Source organism: Babylonia areolata, chromosome 19, assembly GCF_041734735.1.
Source record: "Babylonia areolata isolate BAREFJ2019XMU chromosome 19, ASM4173473v1, whole genome shotgun sequence".
In the NCBI taxonomy this organism is placed as follows: domain Eukaryota; kingdom Metazoa; phylum Mollusca; class Gastropoda; order Neogastropoda; family Buccinidae; genus Babylonia; species Babylonia areolata.
This window is the reverse complement of record NC_134894.1, coordinates 8,075,056-8,095,557: the sequence shown is the minus strand read 5'-3', so window position 1 is coordinate 8,095,557 and position 20,502 is coordinate 8,075,056. Positions and strand designations below refer to the sequence as shown.

Here is a 20,502-nt window from a genome sequence, read left to right as displayed (position 1 = left end):
TTCATTTGTTGGATGTTTACCAAAGTCAGTGTGTTGTTGATAGATTTGAACTAACAAATATACTCTGCCAACAGGTGAACACTTTCTACCGGTCATGTCGTGGCACCGCCTCCTGTAACTGTGCCGTGGCAGTGCGTGTGGATGATGATGTGATTGTCATCAACAAGTGTCCAGTGAAGCAGAGTGAGAAGCAAGACGACTACCCAGTCTCTGTGTTCCTGCACAGAAATGGCGACCTTGCCCCTGGCTTCAGGATCAACAGGCTGAATGAGGACAAATATGCTGTAAGTGGGAAAGAGATCCGTCTTTCTGTGATCTGGTGGATCATCCGTGTTCACCTCCACCACCCTTAGGCCCCCTTTTCCCTTCTTTCAGTACATGGTGATGAAGTTAGTTTTCAAGTAATCATACAGTATTTTTTGTTTCTGTTTTAATGAACGTTTAGTCAGTGACTGGGTTATTTTGAGAAATCTACTTTGGTCTGAACTTTGTTTCTCTCTTCCACAGACAAGTAGAAATTTCATAATTGCACATTAGTCCAGTTTAAAATCATCTTGATTTAACTTAATTGTGAAACAGTCACATGGTTTCGCTTCCTCTCAATCCCACCCCCATCTCTATCCAACAAAACATTTTCTATCAAAAGAATCAGATTAAATTTTTGCCAATTTTCATTTTCTCATAGGTGTTCCTTCCCAATGGCGACGTGGTTTATGCACAAGTGGAAACCAAAGCTCTGGTCAGTGGTTTCATCAACGTGTGGATGGTGGCTTCAGGAAGTGCCTTCAATAACACTGAGGGTGAGATAAAACACACACATATACAGTATAAAAACATGATGTTTGTCTCAAAATTCACATCCACATTTGTATATCCAGTGCAACAATGACATATTGACATATATTAGTGTATTTCATGTGGTATGGGCTCATATTGTTGTATATTTGGTGTGACGTGGATGTTTATGCATAAATCATGTAACAAAGTCATAATAGGTAAGCAAGCCCTGTTGTTTGAAACCTGAATGTTTGGCTTTGGAAATAACAAACATCCAACAATCACTGCCTGCATTTCATATTTTCAGGTCTGACTTTTCAAATGTTACAGTGTCTGACTTTTCAGTTACACTCATCCGGGTATGAAACATTAACATGTAAGAGAAAGAAAATTTGAAGGTACTCATTCTCACCATATACGAACACAAAGCTGATTCTTCATCAGGATGTTTTAGAATCTTTGTTTTACATCAGAAGGAATACATTTCTTAAAAGTCAGGATTGAGTAAAACCAAAGGTTTTCAGCTTATTTCTGTATCTGACTCAAGAGAGGCACAGTTTGCAAGCAATAGGTATTTGTGTCTGCAAGGGCTGATATAATACATGTATATATATATATATATATATATATATATATATATATATAATGTGTGTGATTGCGTGTGTATTCTGGGGTATCAATCTCTCATGCACAGTAAACATCCTGCCCACAATATCATCTGAGTACTGAGTGGAAGGAAGTGAGACCAAGCCTTTCAATGAAAATTACAAAATAAAACATTTTGATGGAACTCGAGATGATATAGAAGAGCCACCAATATTACATGGTGAGGATTAATGTAACACTTTGCTGGGGTAGTTTTCCTCATTGTCAGTGCCAAGAAACATGTCTCTGTTCTTGTCATAAACATGTACATTTGGATTATTTATTTTCAAATTATTTGCCAGTGTCCTGACTAAGGTATGTTTGGTTTTCAGGTCTGTGTGGAACCTTTGACAAGAACAGACGCAATGACCTCACCAAATCTGATGGAACTGTGGTGGACAAGAGTGCCAAGACAGTAAATGAGTTCAGCCTGTCATGGAGGTAAGTGTGAATCAAGGGGAAATACCGTAACTCCTCCATACCACCACGAAACACAAGAATTAGAAGTGACAAGTGAAGTCATGAGTGTCTTCTCCCTCCCCACTCCTGGGTGATGCTCTCTGTAACCCCTCTCCCCTCTTAGTTTAAGATATTTATCAAGGAATATAATTGGATCAGATTGAAAGAGGAGCATATGGAGCAGAGTTTCAAGTTTTGGCAGAGCTTTGAGAACAGACTGGGCCTGTCTTTTTGTAGATTAACTGTTTCAGTGTCTCTCTGTCCACATGTTAAAAGTATTGCTAAATACACTCTGTTCTATGTCTGGACTGAGCCCATTGTAGTTACAGGGTATTAGATTTATTGTATCAGCTTCTGTTGCGCCCGTCGCTTGGATCAGATTGAAAGAGAAGCCTACAGAGTAGTGTTTCAAGTTTCGGCAGAATCCTTGAATAAATCTGCTTACATTTGGTGACTTTGAACAGTCAACGTACGCCTCAACACCTTACTGTTAAACCAGTGATTGTGAATTTGATTTCCTGCAGAGCTTTGAGAATAGACTTGGCCTGTCAATTTATAGATTTACTGAAGTATTGCTAGTTGCACCCTGTTCTGTGTCTGGACTCAGCCCATTGTAGTTACAGGGTATTAGATTATTGTATCAGCTTTTGTGTCGCAATGTGAGAATACAGACTTTCAGTGACATTACAATAAAACATGAAACATATCTTCTTGAAGAAAATGTGCACTTCCTAAATGTTTACAATCTCATTACCCCACATCAAGAAAGTATTCAGAGTAAAGATGTTGTCATATGCTATAAAACAAGTACTGTGTTTGTGTGCAGAGTTTCAGAAGAGAACTCCCTGTTTGATGGCTACTGTCAAACCAAGGATTCTCAGTCAGCTGTTTACTGTGAATGTGCTTACGGCAAAGTCAGTGTGTGTGGTCGGGGTCGGGATGTCTTCCAGTGTGCCAAGACAGACACAGCTCAGCGACAGGAAGTAGAAGATGCCTGCAACCGTAGCAACAAGAGCTGCAAGAACAGCAAGAGAAGCAAGTCCAGACGGGCGTCCAAGAACAGGTCCAAACAGAGTCTGGGTGGGAGTGGAAGCGGCAGTAGGATCAGCAGTACAGAACAAGAAGAACTCAACTCGCAGACTGCAGATCTAGACAAAGGTATGCACTGCATCCTGTAGTTTATGTGTTGCAAATGATGTCCACACTATCTTGATACTCTACAACAGGCTACTTTATATTATTGATATTGTATTCATCAACATATTTGATTAAATATTGTGACTGTGAATATTGTGATTTCAGGTCAGGACTTGACTGATACATTGATCCAGAATTCACCTGATTCACCACTGAAGTGCCGTTCTACTGAACCTCGTGAGCCCTTTGAGTATAACGCCACCTATGTGCACACAGTGAGTCTACACTATTCTTTTTACGAATATAGAATTTCGGGTTGATAAATATTGATTATAATGGTATCTGAGAAGCAACATCTTTTACCTGTAAACACACCAGAAGATGTTAATGAAAAGATGAATGAACAGATGCACAAATGTTGAGAATGAAAATGTGTTAAGACTGTAAAGAGTGGTTTGTTGATGAAGCAAATATATGTTAAACTTTTCTTTTTCTTTTCTTTTTCTTCCTATCTATGTACCTGTCCTTTTCAAGTTGTAAGTTGCAGTTCTGGGTGTGCTAATTAGTGGTTAATTCATTGATTATTTCTCTTAGAGTTATTTCACTTGGAATTGTTTTGCCTTTTGATGTAACATTCATTCTATATAATTTGTATACAGCTCATCTGTTCATTATTGCTCAGTTGGTTTAGTTGATTGTTGTGTGATTACAATCAATTTCTTATTCAGGACCAGAACACAGGCATCACACAGGAAGTTGCCACAGAATACTGTGATACCAAGATCAAAGCATCATCTTCCTTCACAGACTGCGCTGATGTTCTAAAGGAGCAGATGGACATCTTCATTGATTTCTGTATCCAAGATTATATGGTAAGCTTGGCTTTCTTTTACCGTTGAACAGTCTCCAGATGGTGAGTTTCTTTTGTTGGCCCAAATTCATATGGTAAGTTTGGCTTACTTTTACCATTGGACGATCTTGTTTTATTCTAGAAAAGTTCAAGAATAAGACATGCCTTCACTTTAGGTGAGCTTCATTAAAATGCCAGCATATGAAACTCCAAAGCAGCAGGCAGACATCTGCCAAAAGAAACCAACAATGAATAATAGTATGACAAGTGCAGAAAAGAAACAAGGAAGTGGGAGAGGTTGTGGGGGTGGGGTTTGTGGCAGCAAGCAGTTAAATAAATTACCAGAGCAAAAAAGAACCAGTGGGGTGGAAGTGCAGAGGGGAATGAGGCAGCATGCAGTCCCAACTTCACTCATCTGATTTAGGGTCAACTCATAAGAACACCCAGAAATCTGAGCTGAAAAAAATCAGCATGTTAGCCAGAAAAATACACACACACACACACACACACACACACACACATGCGGTCTGTCTCTGCCTCCCTCTGTGTATCTTTCAGGACAGCCCAGAGTACTGACTGTGTCATTGTTAAATGTACAGCTGACAGGAGATAACAGCTGGGCCCTGGTGGCCATAGAGAACATCAAACAACAGTGTCTGGTGACTGTGGAGTTCAACATTACCTACTGGATACCTGACGACAGCGGCTTCCCCACTCTACCTCCTGTGGTCAACACCATCTGTCCCAATGACTGCTCTGGATCTGGTGTTTGTGTTAAGGGTCAGTGTCTTTCATTTCTGTCTGCTTCAACAGAGTGTGTGTGTGTGTGCGTGTGAGTGCATGCATGCTTATGTTTGTGCACCTGCATATTGGTGAATGTGTGTATCTGTGAATTTTGTGTGTACTTGTGTATGTTTTTTCTTCTTTGTTTTTTTCAGTAACCATGGCACTTGGACAAAAGTATTCATTTTCTGTTAAAGTCATTTTTGAAATCAAAAGATATTTTGCTCCTTATTTATGATTAATTACTCAGTTACACAGTATTCATAGAGACAGACAGATAGAATGAGTACACGATTTAGTTTGTATGTTTATACTGTACAGAAATGGACTGGTTTCCTGCAACTGTTGTGCATTGCCAGTCCATTCAATTATAATGTTTGGAATAATGACCCCCAGCATGGCGTCTGCTTTGTGTCCACAGGAGTATGTTACTGCAGAAGCAACAAGACAGGTGCTGATTGTTCCCTGTCCAGTGTGGAGCCACCCAGTCTGACCTTTGTGAAGACACAGTTCTGTGACTCCTACCTGTTGGCTGATGACTGCCTGTCTGTTGTTGTCTTTGGCAACAACTTTGTGGAAAATATTGACCTGTCCTGCCATTTCACTCAGATCACAGTAAGGAATGATTCATAACAACACGTTTATGTGATAAACCCATTCCTTTGATAGAATGTTCTGTGTTTGAATATGAAGCCATCATAACATACATATTAGAAATATGTTGTTTCCATTAAACATTGTCTTGAAATTATTCGTTAAAATCATTTCTGAAGCCTTGCTACTGGATATAGAATTAGCAGCAGCTGATTATATCTTTCTGGTTTTTATAGGTGTTTAATTTGTTTGGTGTATTTGAAATTTTTTCTGTGCCCTTCTCTGAGTCCCAGGTATCTTGTCACTTGCAGAAAACAGACTCATCATTTGTTGAGAGCGACAAGCAGTTCAAGGTCAACGCGACCTATGTCAGCTCTCAGGAAGTTCACTGCACATTGCCAGACACGGCCAGCTTCTTCATACGTGTCAGCAACAACGGGGAGACAACCAGCACTCAGAAACTGAAGAAGATTCTTTATGACTCCCAGTGTGAAGTCTGCACATCTGATAGTTGCAAGAAGCGGGTAACCATAGCTTTTTTTTGTTTTTTCCTCTGTTGTAAGTTCTTGCTATTTAAGTATATTCCAGTTATTTCCATTCTGCAGTATGGCAAAACTGGATGTGTTTACAATGTAGTTTCTGTATTAAAGAAAAAAAGAAGTGTTGACAAGTGGGGTGATGGCCTGTTAGACTGAAAACAGACTGACGAGACAATCCACCACAGACTCAGTTTGAGTTACACAGGAGTGGGGATTTCCCTTTCCAAACTGTTTCTCCACAAGACCACAAGATGAGGGCATGATGTTCACAAGCGACACACAGAATCAAACTGGTTGTCCCTGATACAATTATGTATAGGTTGTGATAGACCATTAAACATACAGCTACAAACTAAAGCATGCATTCCAAAGAAAAATGTAACTCCTTGGATTCTATAAATGCACTTTACGCAGTAACACAGTCCATTCCAGTGACATGTCATGCAATCACATGATGATGAATTTTATCATTCTGTAAGAAAAGCATTTCCGGGAATTGTTTACATTGTGAACATCTCACCTACTTGAGTGGACCTCCATCATGGCTATCAGACCATGGATGTGAACTCTGCTCTCAGTTTGTTAATGTGCAACATGTCCAGGATGTCCGTAAACACCTGCATATGAAGGACAATCTTCATTTCACTTAACACACCTGAGACAGTCTATTATACTTTTCATGTTGGAGAGGAGCTACTAAATTTAACACCATTTAGTTGAAATAGTTGTTATGCCTAAGATGAATTTTCAACTGCACGTTTGTTGATATTGAGGCTTTGCTAATGTCAGCTGTTTTTGGGTTGTTGTTTTTTATTTTTCAGACTGATATCTGTGAGATTGATGGTGCTTGCTATGAAGATGGTGAAGTGAATCCACTGAATGCAAGCCAGGTGTGTCGGGTTACAACACCCAGTGCTTGGACTGTCATTGCAAGTAAGATCTTTATAATTACTACTTTTTTTTGTCTCACAAGTAGAATCTTTCATGAATACTATTTCTCTTCAGTTTCCTTTGCTTTTCCCCTCCATACATGTAAAACACAAATGGAAATACATTTTGAGTATAATCAAACTAAAGAATACTAAAAGGTATGCTTGAAGTACAAGGACACATTACAGACCTTTCACAAGTTTTATCTTAAATGTGCCTTATTTTTATTTATTTGAAATTCACTCCTAGTCACTGAATTTAAGGTCATGCAGAACACTCATATATTCTTTTCACTTCATTGTGGAATTCTGTTTTCTTGAAATAGATGGGTATTCGTTATTGCAAAGTTAGAAAAATATTTATTCAGAAAGGAAGTAGCTCACTCAATGTATAGATTAAAAGGTAGCATAGAGTTCAACCATGTCACATAGCACAAACCTAAACAGGTCCTCATTGTGGCTTTGTTGTCGTCCTCTTCCCTCATTTATCATCCAAAAACGAAGATGTGTTTTGATCAATCCTACCCCAACATTCTGTTAGTGGAAAGACGTTTGAGACACTGAGGTAAAGTCACGGCCTGGTGCTGAAGAGATAACATTCCTGTGTGCAGCCACAGATGTGGTCATCCAGAGGCTGACCTTTGTGAGGATTGTGAACACCATACTTCAGACACTGACCTTCAACTTCACTGTGGTGGGTGGCCCTACATTGGTGGATGGTCCCCTGGGGGGTCTGGCACTCCTCTTGAACGGTGTGGATCAGTTCTTGGACCTGACCCAGCCACCCTCCAGTGGCTGTCTGTGGGACCTGGACAAGTGCACACTGGGTCTCACTGTGTCCTTCAAGCTCAAAGTCACTGAGGTGAGGAATGGGAACTGTGCCAATGTTTTCAATGATGTGTATACTTAAAAGAACACTATTGTCATAGATTCAAAGTGAGCTTCAGTTTCATTGAAATGGCAGTGTGGACATTAATATAGCAGTCTTAGGTAGAACCATTTACACTTCTGCAAACAAGTTTCAGTTCAGTAAAAACTTATTTTGGGTTCTTACTCTTTCTTTATATTGACGTGTCTTTCTTACATTAATGAACAAAGACAAAATGAAATTTTAATCTTGGGCATTGTCTGTTGGTAAAAATCAGCCACAAAAGACATCAAAAGAAATTACAGTTTACAGTGTGCTTCAAGACCAGCCATTAATTACTTGTAGTCTGGTAAGCTCATAAGTTTTGGAGATAGTGTGGTTAGAAGTTTGAAAATCAGTTCATGGTGAATACCTGGCAGATGGATATCTGAAAATCATCCAGTGGACTGTTTCCAGCACAGTTTTCTGTGTAATGATTTATGTTAGTGTTTAGTAACCACATTCAGTATTTCCGCAGTGGGTACAGTTTGTTTTATAAAATTTTGTTTTATTTCAGCTGCGTGAAGGTGCAGTGATATTCACCAATGGAGGCGACCTTCCGTCATCCTATGGTGTGGCCATGTGGTACAGAGGTGGGAAAGTGTACCTGAGAGTTAGCACCTCCACCAAAGAATGGACCATCTTTACCAAGGACTTCCAGCTCAACATCTTTGTCAGCATCAAGTTCTCTTGGAGCTCCCAGACAGGGCTTGTTCTCTTCTTCAATGACAAACTTGTGGCCTCAACACGTACCTTCATCAGACGTACACGTGTGGTCACCAGGACAGACAAATTCTTGGTGGGCACAACAGTTGACATGAAAGTCTTCACATCCATGGAAATTGAGGGATTTGAGGTGGCTTATTGCCCTGTGGATACTCTAGAGGAACTGGAAGTGGTTGTTGGTGAGTGCAGGTGCTTTTCTTCCTTTTCACTGTTCTGCTATTGTTTCTTGAGACTCTTAACTCACTCAGTACGGCCAGTCCTCTCTTCTCCTCTACACAGACCCCTCGGATGTCCAGTGGGTGTCTGAATGACCCAACCTTTAGCTTCTGTCGTCAGAATTGTGGTATTCTTTGTCAACATTCACGTCTTCAGTATAAGAGCCTTCCGCTTGCAATATTTTGATGATGGTAACTGGGGTGAAACGCTGTTAACGTCGTCTCTTTCGCCGTTTGTATGGAAAGAGTTAACTGTGATTTTCTAATAACTAAGAAGCCAGAAGCAAAATGAATGAGAGCAGGAGTAAGAATAATGGTAATGTTGGGAGTAAGTAATATTACCATGCTTCTTGCTATGTACTCTGTAAAATCAACCATTGAAGACTGTAATGTTTTTTGCTCTCCAGAATTTCCTACCTTTGAGGAAGCCCCAGAGCTGTCAGTGAGTGTGGATAAAGTGAGCAGTGAGGTTTCATTCAGCTGTGTCAGCGAAGGTCTGGAGAGACAAGGGCTGCTCTACTGGGTGGACTGGTACTGGGGGACCCAGTCTCTGGCCAGCCAGCCCATGGTCAGTCAGAATGGATCCTACATCAGTGTGCTGTCTGAACGCAACATCACTAGACTGGCCTTTGGACAGAAGGTATTGTGTATCGCAAGTTACAGATTCTTCTCATCAGAATTTATACTGGCATCTGATTGCTTCCATTGACATTTTTAATGAGAGTCTTCATTGGGCAAATGATTTTCAGTCAGCATTTCCATCAGTGTTTGGATAAGTGTTTTTAAGGGGTTTATACTGTTTAAATGTTGGTTTAAATTTAGCTCAACTTGTATATGTAAAAAAAAAAAAAAAAGCTTTATCATTTGTTTGGCTTTTCTTTTGATTTGAACTATTCTATTGGTTTACCTGTGGGATTGTTTGCTTTGTTGTTTTTTTCATTTGTTTGCATATCAGTTAGTGACAGGGAGCAGTTAAATGTTATATGAATGAGCCAGATACATACCTGCAAGCAAAGTCAAGAACATATGAAAGTCAGTCTCTGTTCCAAATATTGTTACGTGGTGAACAAATTTAAAATGAATGTGCTGTACTCTGTTCCATTTGCAGGTGTACTGTGCCGTTTGGGCTTGTGTGGAGAATGACTGTGACAGCACACGTGGTCCTGCCAGGCAGAGTAAGCACCTCACAGCAGGACTGCAGGTGAGACCACCATGTAGATGGTACCTTTGAACTGCATCTTATTTAACTGATTTTCATCTTTCAGAGCATCAGTAATTATGTTCATCTTTCAGAGCATCAATAATTTTTATGATTTTCTCCATTTCTATTAGAAAAAAATATATCTGTCAAGTTATTGTAGGTTAATCATGCTATTGCTTTATGCACATAATTGATATGTAATTCTTTTCGGTTGTGAGTGATGATACATATCTTTGATTTTTGTGCAGCTGCTGACGACTGAGCTGACTGTGGATGAAGGAGGCAACCATGTGTTCATAGAAGTGTCCTCCTATCTTCCACCTCGTCTCTACTGTGACCCAGTAGACCGTGAGCGGGACTGTCGTGTCTCTGTCACACCCCTCTTGCTGCCTGTGGACAAGGAGGTGACCTGTGCAGGAAGCAAAACTGCAATCCCACAGGTGGCCTTCTACACTGACTCTGACCTGAGCGACAAGGAAGCCTGTGCTTACTCCCTGACCATGACCAACTGGCAGTCTGCCTTCCGCATCCCTCTGTCCGGAACAGTGGATGGTCTGAAGGACCGCAAACAGAAACGAGTTGTAAAGGTCAAGGCCACCATCATTGCCTCTGGTCTGATATTTGAGACCTTGATCTTGGGAGAAGTTCAAGTGGAGGTGAAGGACAGAGACAAAAGTGATACCTGTTCTGCCACTGGCGATCCACATATGAAAACCTTTGATCGCAAGTGAGTCAACATAGTTTTACTGTTTAATACAACAACGTACTTTTAATTCAGCAAATTAATTAGGGTTTAGATGCTATCTAGAAAACAAGAAGACAGATCTCTGTTTCAAGTGACCAACAAGCACAGAAGTTTTCGCCCCCTTTATTGAGACAATGTTTGATCGTCTTGGTACTTGCCTTCTCAGTGAGGCCAAAGTTCTGTATATTGCATGCTTTTAACACACATGAAAGAACCCAAGGGAGCAAATCAGTTGTCTTTGCAGAATTCTGTAAGAAAAATCTCTTTGATAAGCAGATGTGCACATAGATCAGTAAGACTGGACTAGGGCTACAGACATGTCTGTGTAAAGAGCATGAAACTTCACATGGATAGAATTGCCATGATGAAAAACTATACTGGACAGTACATCTGTGAATATACTTAATACTAAGGGTACATGTGTCAAGGTGATTATTTGGCAAAATAGAAAAAGAAGAAGAAGAAGTAGAATTCATGCTCTCCATTCAATTTTCATCAAACTGAGTATTGTGACTGGCCATGGTTGCAACATGATCCCTACTGGTATTCAAGGTGCAAGATCAAGGTCAAGGTCAAAGCCTGGCATATGGTAATAACAAGAAAAGTCAGAATGTACAAAAGATACAACGTATTGCTTACAATCTTTATCAACTTGGTGTTGTTATTTATTATGCCGAGAACAGAAGTCCCATGGAGAATCAAAGCCATGGCTTAGAGCTAAAGGTCACAGTATGACATAATGGGGGAAAAAGTAGAAGTATTACAGATGTTGGGTTTTGGGGCTATTTTCATTAAATTTGATGCATTGATTGGTTATAGTCTTAACATAAACACTTTCAAAAGTCTAGGTTGAAGGTCAAGGTCACATGAATGTGCAAAAAAAAAAAAAAAAAATCTACAAGATGATATGTTTTAGAATGTCCTTATTTTTCGTTTTCACACCAAAGTCTTCAATGCCTGGCCTGTTTTGTTATCATTTCATTTTCATACATGTGGTTTTGTTCTGTGCAGAAAGTACAACCACTACAAGGAGGGAGAGTATGTCCTGTACCGTCACACAACTCTGCCATATGAGGTTAGTCAGTTACAGTCTGATACTATGCATATATTAAGCACCCTTAAGCATGCAAGGAAACTTTGAGTTGGTTTAAATGCAGGAGCATATATCTATAGACTACTAATTCAGTTAATACTGCTATTATTCCTTTCACAATATACATATAGCAATTGCTCATAGCAGAGTTTGTGGTACATAGCGTGGACATTTAATGAATCACAAACCATTAAAGAACTGGCAGTTCTAAATGGCAGTGTTCATATTTGAAATCAGCAACATCCACCAACACACCATGAAATGATGTAAGAATCTGTCAGATTTGTATCTTCTCTCTGTGAAGCAGAGCTTTGCAAGTGTTTGTTAGAAAGACTTCTACACAGCAGTCATGGGCTCACGTTTCAGATACGCCTGTTCACACGGAGCTGCAATGGCAAGGCGGCCTGTAACTGTGGTGTGGCAGTGAAGTCAGGAGATGATGTCATCCTGCTGGATCGTTGTGGACCACAACAGGGTTCACCCGATGGACGTCCTACCCAGATCACCATGCTGGTCAATGGGGAGCTGACCCCCGGCACACGGGTTGTCCGACTGGACGATGGAGAGGCTTATGAGGTTTGCTGTCTCACTGTTTTCTTTCTGATGTCGGAAAATGGACATGTTTATGGAATAATCTAGATATGCCTTTCATACAATGATTCAGTAAATTATGAGTCTGAATGTAGCTTTACTCTTGGTACTCATGCACCCTTTTGGTACACAGTTGAATGTTCACATAAACAAAAAACAAACACACACACACACACACACACACACACACACGTGTATGTATATATGTATATGTGTATGCTGGTTATTGATTTTTTTTGCTTGTTTTATCAATGTAAGAGTTGGAGATCATTTTCCTTGTAATGAGTAATATATAATACCACCAAAGCAGAGTTGTTATGTCCAAGAGGCACTAATCATTATGTGGGAGTTCCAGATTCAAAATGTAACCAGTACAGTTTGCACTCTTCCCAGAAAGGCACTGCCTGTTATACAGGGACCCAGAAACAAAGTATTGTCAGCATGCCTTTTTAGAAAAGATATTTTATAAAGACATTTATTCAGTACTTCTGTATTATTTCATGAATATTTGGGTTTGAACCTGATTTTTTTTGTTTTTCGTTTTTTTTGTGCGTGTTTTTTCGGGGGCGGGGGAGGAGGGGGTGGGGCTGCGGTTGTTTTGTTTTGTTTCAAGATCCCTGGCGTGCTATCAGTTGCTGAAACATTGTTGATACCTGGTTGGTATATATAAGCTATGCGATACATCAGTAAAACCTTCACAATACCTCTGACAGGTGTATCTACCGACTGGTGGAATGCTCACTGTGCGTAATGGCAAACGTATCAGCCGCAACTTCCTGTGGGTGTACTTCAAAGCTTCAGCATCAGATTTTGGACTCACAGAAGGTACAGTTGTTGTTTTATTTCGTGGGAGGGTTGTCTTTTTGGTTGTTTCGTTTTTTGTTGTTTTTTTCTAGACAGCATCTGTTTCATGGTTATAACATTCAAGTAAATAATTCAATCTATTTAAGATTGCTTATACAATAGTAGGGGAGTGTTTTGTTTTGATATTTCAGCTGAAGGAGGCCTTAAGAAAACCCCTTAACAGATTTTTCCCCCTTTATCTATTTTTTTCGTTTCCTTTTGTTAGGTTTTATATGTTTCTTTGATGTGATCAGGATTGTGCGGGAGCTATGACGACGACAAGACCAATGATTTCCTAACACCTGAGGGAAAACTGATCGGAAATGTCAACGAATTCATTTTGTCATGGAGGTAAGCAGTCTGTGCTCTGCTCAAGTTATTACTTGTGGACTTGTTGCAACATTTGTGTCGGAGATTGTTAATTCCATCAAGTGATCATTTTTATGGCCTCACACCTTGAAGATTTCAACTTTCAGCTGCTTGCTTAATCCAGTCATTTTCCTGAAAATCATAATAAATGCTTCATGATTCAACTTTACCAACAAGGTGCATCTCTCTGAATCAGCTTGTTTACATTAAAAAAAAAATTTGACTCACTTGTGTAAACAAAGTGAGTCTATGTTTTAACCTGGTGTTCGGTTGTCTGTGTGTGTGTGCCCGTGTGTGTGTGTGTGTCCGTGGTAAACGTTAAGATTGACATTTTCTCTGCAAATACTTTGCATAAAAATAGGAAAAATTCAGTTCTTTCCAGTCATCTTGTTTAAAACAATATTGCACCTCTGGGATGGGCACAAAAATTTTTTTTAAAAAGAAGCCTAATTATATGCAAACTGCATTTACTGTTATATTTATATTTTTTGTATTCTCTAAACTTGGCACTTTGATCTCTTATTTTGACACAACAACAAGAGGAGTCATTATTATCATTTTTTGTTCAAACAGAAACTTCTTTTGCTAAGCATGGAATTTTTTTTTTATTTTGCAAACGTTTTGGTGCAGATAGTAAAAAAGGGAAATTACTCTGTAATTAATGCTAGGGGACTTAATTTATCACAAGTGAGTCTTGAAGGCCTTGCCTCTCTTGTTTATGGTGGATTAGTCCTATTTGCATTTTAGATAAATGCCTATTCACTTTCGGCATGTGTGCATTGTGCAATTCTGTATCTCTTGTATATCACTTTATTTTTCTTCTTTTCTTGTATGTCTTACATATGTCTTAACTAAACAGTTGGTATGGCCGTTGTAAATAATTGTGAGTGCAGTGCCAAATGCTATTCATATTTTTATTATTCACATGAAATATGTATCATTTTTATGTGCCCCCACAGGGTTTCCTCAAATAAACATGTCTTGTCTTGTCGTCCCGCAACCAGCATGACGAGTTTTTCAGATATTCTTGCAGCTATCAGTCTTCTTTTTTTTTTTTTCCTTTTTTTTTTTGGATGAAAAAAGACTGGATTTAACTCACTTGCACACACACACGCACACACACACACACAGACACTGACAGAAGTACCGTGATGAGACCCTGTGTTGTTTTCAGAGTGGAGCAGACAGACAGTTTGTACAATGGTCTGTGCCCTGAGGAGACACAAACAGCTCTCGCCACTGTGTTGCCCTGTAACTGCATGGAAGGTCACACTGCTGTCTGTTCCCCAACCGCTGACATCATCAGCTGTGACTCCAACAATGACAAAGGTTGGAACATCTGCTGCTTATAGTTCCATGCTTTTATGTCTTGACTGAATACCAGCAGACAAAAGTTATTGTGGGTTTTTTGGTTTTTTTGACTCTCTTGTGTAAACAAAGTGAGTCTATTTTTTAACCCGGTGTTCGGTTGTCTCTGTGTGTGTGTGTGTCCGTGTGTCTGTGTGTCCATGGTAAACTTTAACATTGACATTTTCTCTGCAAATACTTTGTCAGTTGACACCAAATTTGGCATAAAAATAGGAAAAATTCAGTTCTTTCCAGTCATCTTGTTTAAAATAATATTGCACCTCTGGGATGGGCACAAAAAAATTTAAAAAAAAGAAGCCTAATTATATGCAAACTGCATTTACTGTTATATTTATATTTTTTGTATTCTCTAAACTTGGCACTTTGATCTGATATTCTGACACAACAACAAGAGGAGTCATTATTATCATTTTTTGTTCAAACAGGAACTTCTTTTGCTAAGCATGGAATTTTTATTTATTTTGCAAACGTTTTGGTGCAGATAGTAAAAAAGGGAAATTACTCTGTAATTAATGCTAGGGGACTTAATTTATCACAAGTGAGTCTTGAAGGCCTTGCCTCTCTTGTTTTTTTTTGTCCAGGCTGGTAATGCTGTACTTGCTTTGGGCTCAGTGGCAAGACTAGGACTATGTCAGGTGTCAGCCTCTTTGTGCTAGCAGCTGTGAGAATGCAGCCTCAGTTTCTTGTTCACAGAAGTGAGATTGTCTGAATCTCTTGAAAAGAATGGTTAGGTATAGGCATGTCATACCTTTAGCAACTGATTGAGGATGTCCATTTCCCTGCAATTTGCGCGGTGAAGAAATTTCTATTGACTCTGTTCACGTGGCAGTATACAAATTACTCAATCCTGTGGCACTTATCTGGCAGTCAGCAGTTAAGAGTGCCAGGTAAAAATTAATGCTGTTTTAGCGGTAGCCGAAGTAATTGGTATTTTGTTTTAAAATGCTTTTATGGCCGTCTTCACACTATCATGAAAGTATTAATCTGCCTTGAAATTCTTAATATGTGAGAAATTTCTTGTCATTTTGTCCATCCAGAGTGTCAGTTTCAGTTTCAAGGTGTCAGAGCGCCTTGACAGATCCATACACGCTACACCACATCTGCTGGGGAAGAAAAGAGCAGATGCATGGCCTTCACATAGCCCAATGTGCTGATCAGGCCTGGAATTCACTCTGCCCAGATGATATAAGCATTCCCTTTCAATAAATCTTTGCATAAAATCTCCTCATGCATTGCTTTGAAGGTTTTAATCAGTATTCTGTAAAATAAGTTTGTGCAGTAGATATCAGCTGCTGATTTTGATTCGCTACTAACAAGTGTTGTTGTGTCTATGCAGATGACATCACATCATTTTTGCTGACCACTGCTACTACCAGACTTGAACCCTGTATCCAGATAGAGAACCCTATCATCTGGGAGTTTGACCCAGACTGGGAATTCAAAGTAAGTAAAACAAATCTAAGGTAAGGGAGGGGAGTCATAACCACTTCCAAACTCTTCACATATGTTTTTTTTTTCAAGTATTATGATTGTTATGAGCATCCTCATTTCTATTGTCATTGTTATGCCCATCCAGAAATCATCAGTAATAATGATTGTGTTGCAACAGATGACTTGGGGGTGACTCAATACACATATTTTGGTTCTTCTCTTTTGTTGGCTGGTGCTTCATTCACTGTCCACCAATACAGTTTTGTGTTCATTACCTTATACTTACCTTGTTCATAAGTAGAACGATAATGGGCACACTTGTGTATGTGTCAATCTATCTGTACCTGTCTATATGACTGTCTCTCTGTGTCCTCACTTGTGGATTTTACATGTACATACTTACACATGGCCCACAAATGTGCCCTAACACATTATTCTGTGTAATCAACAGGTACCAACATGGCCAACAGCGGGTGGCATCACTTTGGAGATAGCCACTGAAAGATGTCGGGCAGTGCTGCAGCTGAGTGAGGCAGCCAAAGAATGTTCTCCTCTTGTTGGTACCTTCACTCTGGATGTGTCTCAAGAATCATGCATTGAGGATGTACAGGTCTGTATGTGTGTGTGTGTGTGCTTGTGTGTGTGTGTGTGTTTGTGTGTGTGTAAAGTGCAATGACAAGAATGTGTTGAATAGGGTGAAGTTATTAGCCATTGCATGTCTTTTCTTTTGATGCTGTCAAAAAATGTAATCCAAAGTCTCGCATCATTTTCACAATGCACATACGTCTCATGTCATTCTCAAACACTTTAATTATTTCCAACATTCAAACTACATATAGTTTGGCCATATAACCCACATTATGCACACATGTTTTACATCACATTTTGTAAATGTTGACAAATAGGAATATGAACAGAGACTGTACGTATATGCATATGCACATATGTACCATTATTCATCACCCCACAAATATGATAAATGATGACATACACTCATACTGGTACTCATACACATGTACTCTCTCTCTCGCACACACACACCACACACACACACACACACACACAAAAAGATCAAAATCATTGAAACACTAAACCTATCATGTATATACAATGTGAAGCCACTGACCATGTGAACTGTGCATTTAACAGATCATGGATAATCTGACATGGGCGGACAACATCCTGGAGGACATTTTGGTTTCTTGTCGTCTGGAGGTGACCATTAACGTTGAGCTGTGGGTCATCATCAACGGCCTGCCTGCCCTGCCCACTGACGTTGTCAACAAGCTGTGTCCTGACCAGTGCAACAACCATGGCACCTGCAACAATGGTTTGTGTTTTTGTTTTTCATATTGCTAATTATACAGAATTTTAATTTAGTGTTGTTTGTTTTTTCTTGTTTGTGTGTGTGTCTTTCTCAGATACTACGTTCCCACACATTTCTGTTCGTGCCAGTGTATCCAGTGCTAATAATGATGTTCAGTGTGTCTGACAAAGAGCTTAACTCACTCAGTACGGCCAGTTCTCTCTTCTCCTCTACACAGACCCTTCGGATGTCCAGTGGGTGTCTGAATGACCCAACCTTTAGCTTCCATCGTCAGAATTGTGGTATTCTTTGTCAACATTCACCTCTTCAGTATAAGAGCCTTCCGCTTGCAATATTTTGATGATGGTAACTGGGGTGAAACGCTGTTAACATCGTCTCTTTTGCCGTTTGTATGGAGAGAGTTACAATATATATATTTTAGACTCTTGCCCAGACCAGCAGCTATCATTCATGTGCACACAGGGATGTTGAAATTTTGGTCATGCTGCTGTTCTTTTTTTTTCTTTCTTTTTTGGGGGTGGTGTATTAACATTATTTTTTTTACAAATAATGAAGAAAGAAGAAATAGATCTCATCCCAGAGACTTATTGCTTCCTTTTTTTTTCTTTTTCTCATTTTTTTCTTTTTTTGTTGTTGCGAACAGGTGTTTGTCAGTGCGAGTCTGGCTGGCTGGGCTTCTCCTGCTCCATACCTGAACAGCAGGCCCCACTACTAGTGTCCCTACAGCCTTCACAGTGTGACCAGCGTCAGGATGACTGTACCACACTCACTGTCTATGGCACTGGCTTTGCCAACACAGAGGGACTCTTCTGTCACTTTATTCACGTAAGTGTGTTACTCAACTTGATGTTATCTTGTTGTTTCTGATGTTAGTATTCTTGTGTACAGTGTTTTGCCTTTGGACTTTGAGGGAAACTGAGTGCTTGCATGTTTGCTTTTGTTTGTTGTGCTGTTTTATTGATGGTTCTTATCAAATCGAAAACAAATATTTGTTGTTTTTTTATTTTGGGTATTTGTCACTTTCTGTTTTCTTAATATCACTTGAGTGATTTCATGAGCACTTTAGACCAAATGATCCAGAAATTAAGTCCATTGAGATTCGCTGATTGCTGTTAGCTTGATCTTTAGTGGGGGGTTTCTTGACCTTCCTGCAACTGCTCACCCTTTTCAGGCCATGTATTTTATATATCATTATTATTACCAATTTTCTGGTGACTCTTGTTGATGAACTATAAACAAGCAGAACTTTGCTGCTTTAATCCTCTGCATGTTTTGACTGTCGCATAAGCCAGTCAGTCAGTGCGAAGCCTCATGTGACTCTTCTGTTGAAGGGGGTAGGTGGCAGAATAGTTAAGATGCTTATCTGCCAGTACATTGTCTGTGAGAGTCAGGGTTCAGCTCTTGCTCTCGACCTTTCTCCCAAGGTTTTGACTGGAAAATCAAACTGAGGGTCTAGCCATTTAGATGAGATGATAAACTGAGGTCCTGTGCGCAGCACACGCTTGGCACACTGGAAAAGAACCCATGACAACAAAAGTGTTGTCCTCTGGCAAAATTCTACAGAAAAATCTCACTCTGATTGGTACACAAATATATGCACATGCACCCAATAAGGTCTGACTAACGTGTTGGGTTATGCTGCTGGTCAGGCATCTATTTAAGAGATGTGGTGTAGCATATAGTTAAGGATTTCCTCCTTGATAAACTGAAATTGAAAACTTCTGTTGATTATGGGTTTGCTGTTGCATAATGCGTTGTGTGTGTTTGTGTCTGCATGTTTGTGAGAGTGCATTTGTCCGCTTAGATCGGTGTTTGCATGTGGGAATGCATGGTATGAGTTCACTGAGTGTGGCCCACTTTTTTCGTGTTTTTATTTCAGTATTTTGCCTTCTACTTATTTTTTACAGCACTTTATTTTAATGCATTTAACTTTCATTATTATGTTTTAAAACATATATAATTATTTTCCTCTTTATTATCTTAATTCTTCTTCTTTTTTTTTTAAATTTCATTACAAATAATTATCTATTCATTCATTCATTCAATTATTTTTTTTATCTAGTCTATTTGATATATTTATCTATTTATTTATTTATTGCTTTCAATGCATTTACCTTTTATTATGGATATTATTTCTCTTCATGTACATTTTCATTTTCATCCCTTTTTCCCCCATTTATTTAACTATCTATTTATCTATCTTTTTTTCATTTATTCATTTTGCTCCCAATACCTGATGAGTGCGTTGAGTTTTGCGAAGGTCAGGCATCTGTACTTTATTTTTCCCCCAGCAGATCTTGTGTAGAATATATAGATCTGTCCACACGCTCTGACACCTTGAAACTGAAACTGAATTGTTGTTCATTCATCTCCTAAGTCCGATTTCAACATACAAACTGTCTGTTTTGCACAGGGAGATGGGACAGTGGTGAAGAAGAAGGGGGTGTTTGTGCTGTCGGAACAAGTGCAGTGCCCAGTGCCACAGTGTGAGGGCCAGCTGGTGAGGGTGGCTGTCAGCAACAACCAGGTCAACATCTCCAACGCTCCTCTGGACTATGTGTGCTATGACTCTGTCTGTGTCAGCTGCACCCAGCAAGGATGTACAGACAGGGTAAGGGCTGACTCATCATCTGGATTGACATGTTTCTTCTGCACTGATAATTTGTGACTTTGTCCCTGGACATGTGAACATACATGTTGGAGAGGTCATTACAAGGGGAACAGGTGTAGAGTCTTATCAGATTGTTTATGAATGTAAATACAAGATGTATAAGATGGGAAGACAGAATAGAAATTATCAAGAACTTCTAGTGTGCAGAAATAAGTTGAAAATACACCCATACACTAAAAGAAGATTGGGTTTTGTTTATATGCACTTAACTCCGACAAGAAATATTTACTAAGGAAAAGTTTGTAAATATGGATGAAGACATTGAAAGTTGGATTCTTCTTCTTCATTCATTAGCTGCAACT

The 20,502-nt window shown here is 39.4% G+C and overlaps 1 protein-coding gene across 2 annotated transcripts in view; it reads left to right on the top strand.

Moving 5' to 3' along the window:
- LOC143293423 (uncharacterized) overlaps positions 1 to 20,502 on the top strand; it is a 216,608-nt gene that overhangs the window by 143,971 nt on the left and 52,135 nt on the right. For both annotated transcript variants that reach the window (XM_076604273.1, XM_076604272.1), the window contains 25 exons: positions 75 to 284; positions 686 to 800; positions 1,755 to 1,863; positions 2,708 to 3,039; positions 3,184 to 3,293; positions 3,747 to 3,890; positions 4,468 to 4,648; positions 5,073 to 5,266; positions 5,557 to 5,769; positions 6,606 to 6,717; positions 7,325 to 7,575; positions 8,138 to 8,525; positions 8,969 to 9,201; positions 9,670 to 9,762; positions 10,011 to 10,489; positions 11,519 to 11,582; positions 11,967 to 12,176; positions 12,905 to 13,016; positions 13,289 to 13,385; positions 14,578 to 14,732; positions 16,108 to 16,214; positions 16,654 to 16,812; positions 17,352 to 17,532; positions 18,173 to 18,354; positions 19,943 to 20,140. In XM_076604273.1, the coding sequence (XP_076460388.1) occupies positions 75 to 284; positions 686 to 800; positions 1,755 to 1,863; positions 2,708 to 3,039; positions 3,184 to 3,293; positions 3,747 to 3,890; positions 4,468 to 4,648; positions 5,073 to 5,266; positions 5,557 to 5,769; positions 6,606 to 6,717; positions 7,325 to 7,575; positions 8,138 to 8,525; positions 8,969 to 9,201; positions 9,670 to 9,762; positions 10,011 to 10,489; positions 11,519 to 11,582; positions 11,967 to 12,176; positions 12,905 to 13,016; positions 13,289 to 13,385; positions 14,578 to 14,732; positions 16,108 to 16,214; positions 16,654 to 16,812; positions 17,352 to 17,532; positions 18,173 to 18,354; positions 19,943 to 20,140 (4,629 nt within the window). The remainder of the gene's footprint in view (positions 1 to 74; positions 285 to 685; positions 801 to 1,754; positions 1,864 to 2,707; positions 3,040 to 3,183; positions 3,294 to 3,746; positions 3,891 to 4,467; positions 4,649 to 5,072; positions 5,267 to 5,556; positions 5,770 to 6,605; positions 6,718 to 7,324; positions 7,576 to 8,137; positions 8,526 to 8,968; positions 9,202 to 9,669; positions 9,763 to 10,010; positions 10,490 to 11,518; positions 11,583 to 11,966; positions 12,177 to 12,904; positions 13,017 to 13,288; positions 13,386 to 14,577; positions 14,733 to 16,107; positions 16,215 to 16,653; positions 16,813 to 17,351; positions 17,533 to 18,172; positions 18,355 to 19,942; positions 20,141 to 20,502) is intronic.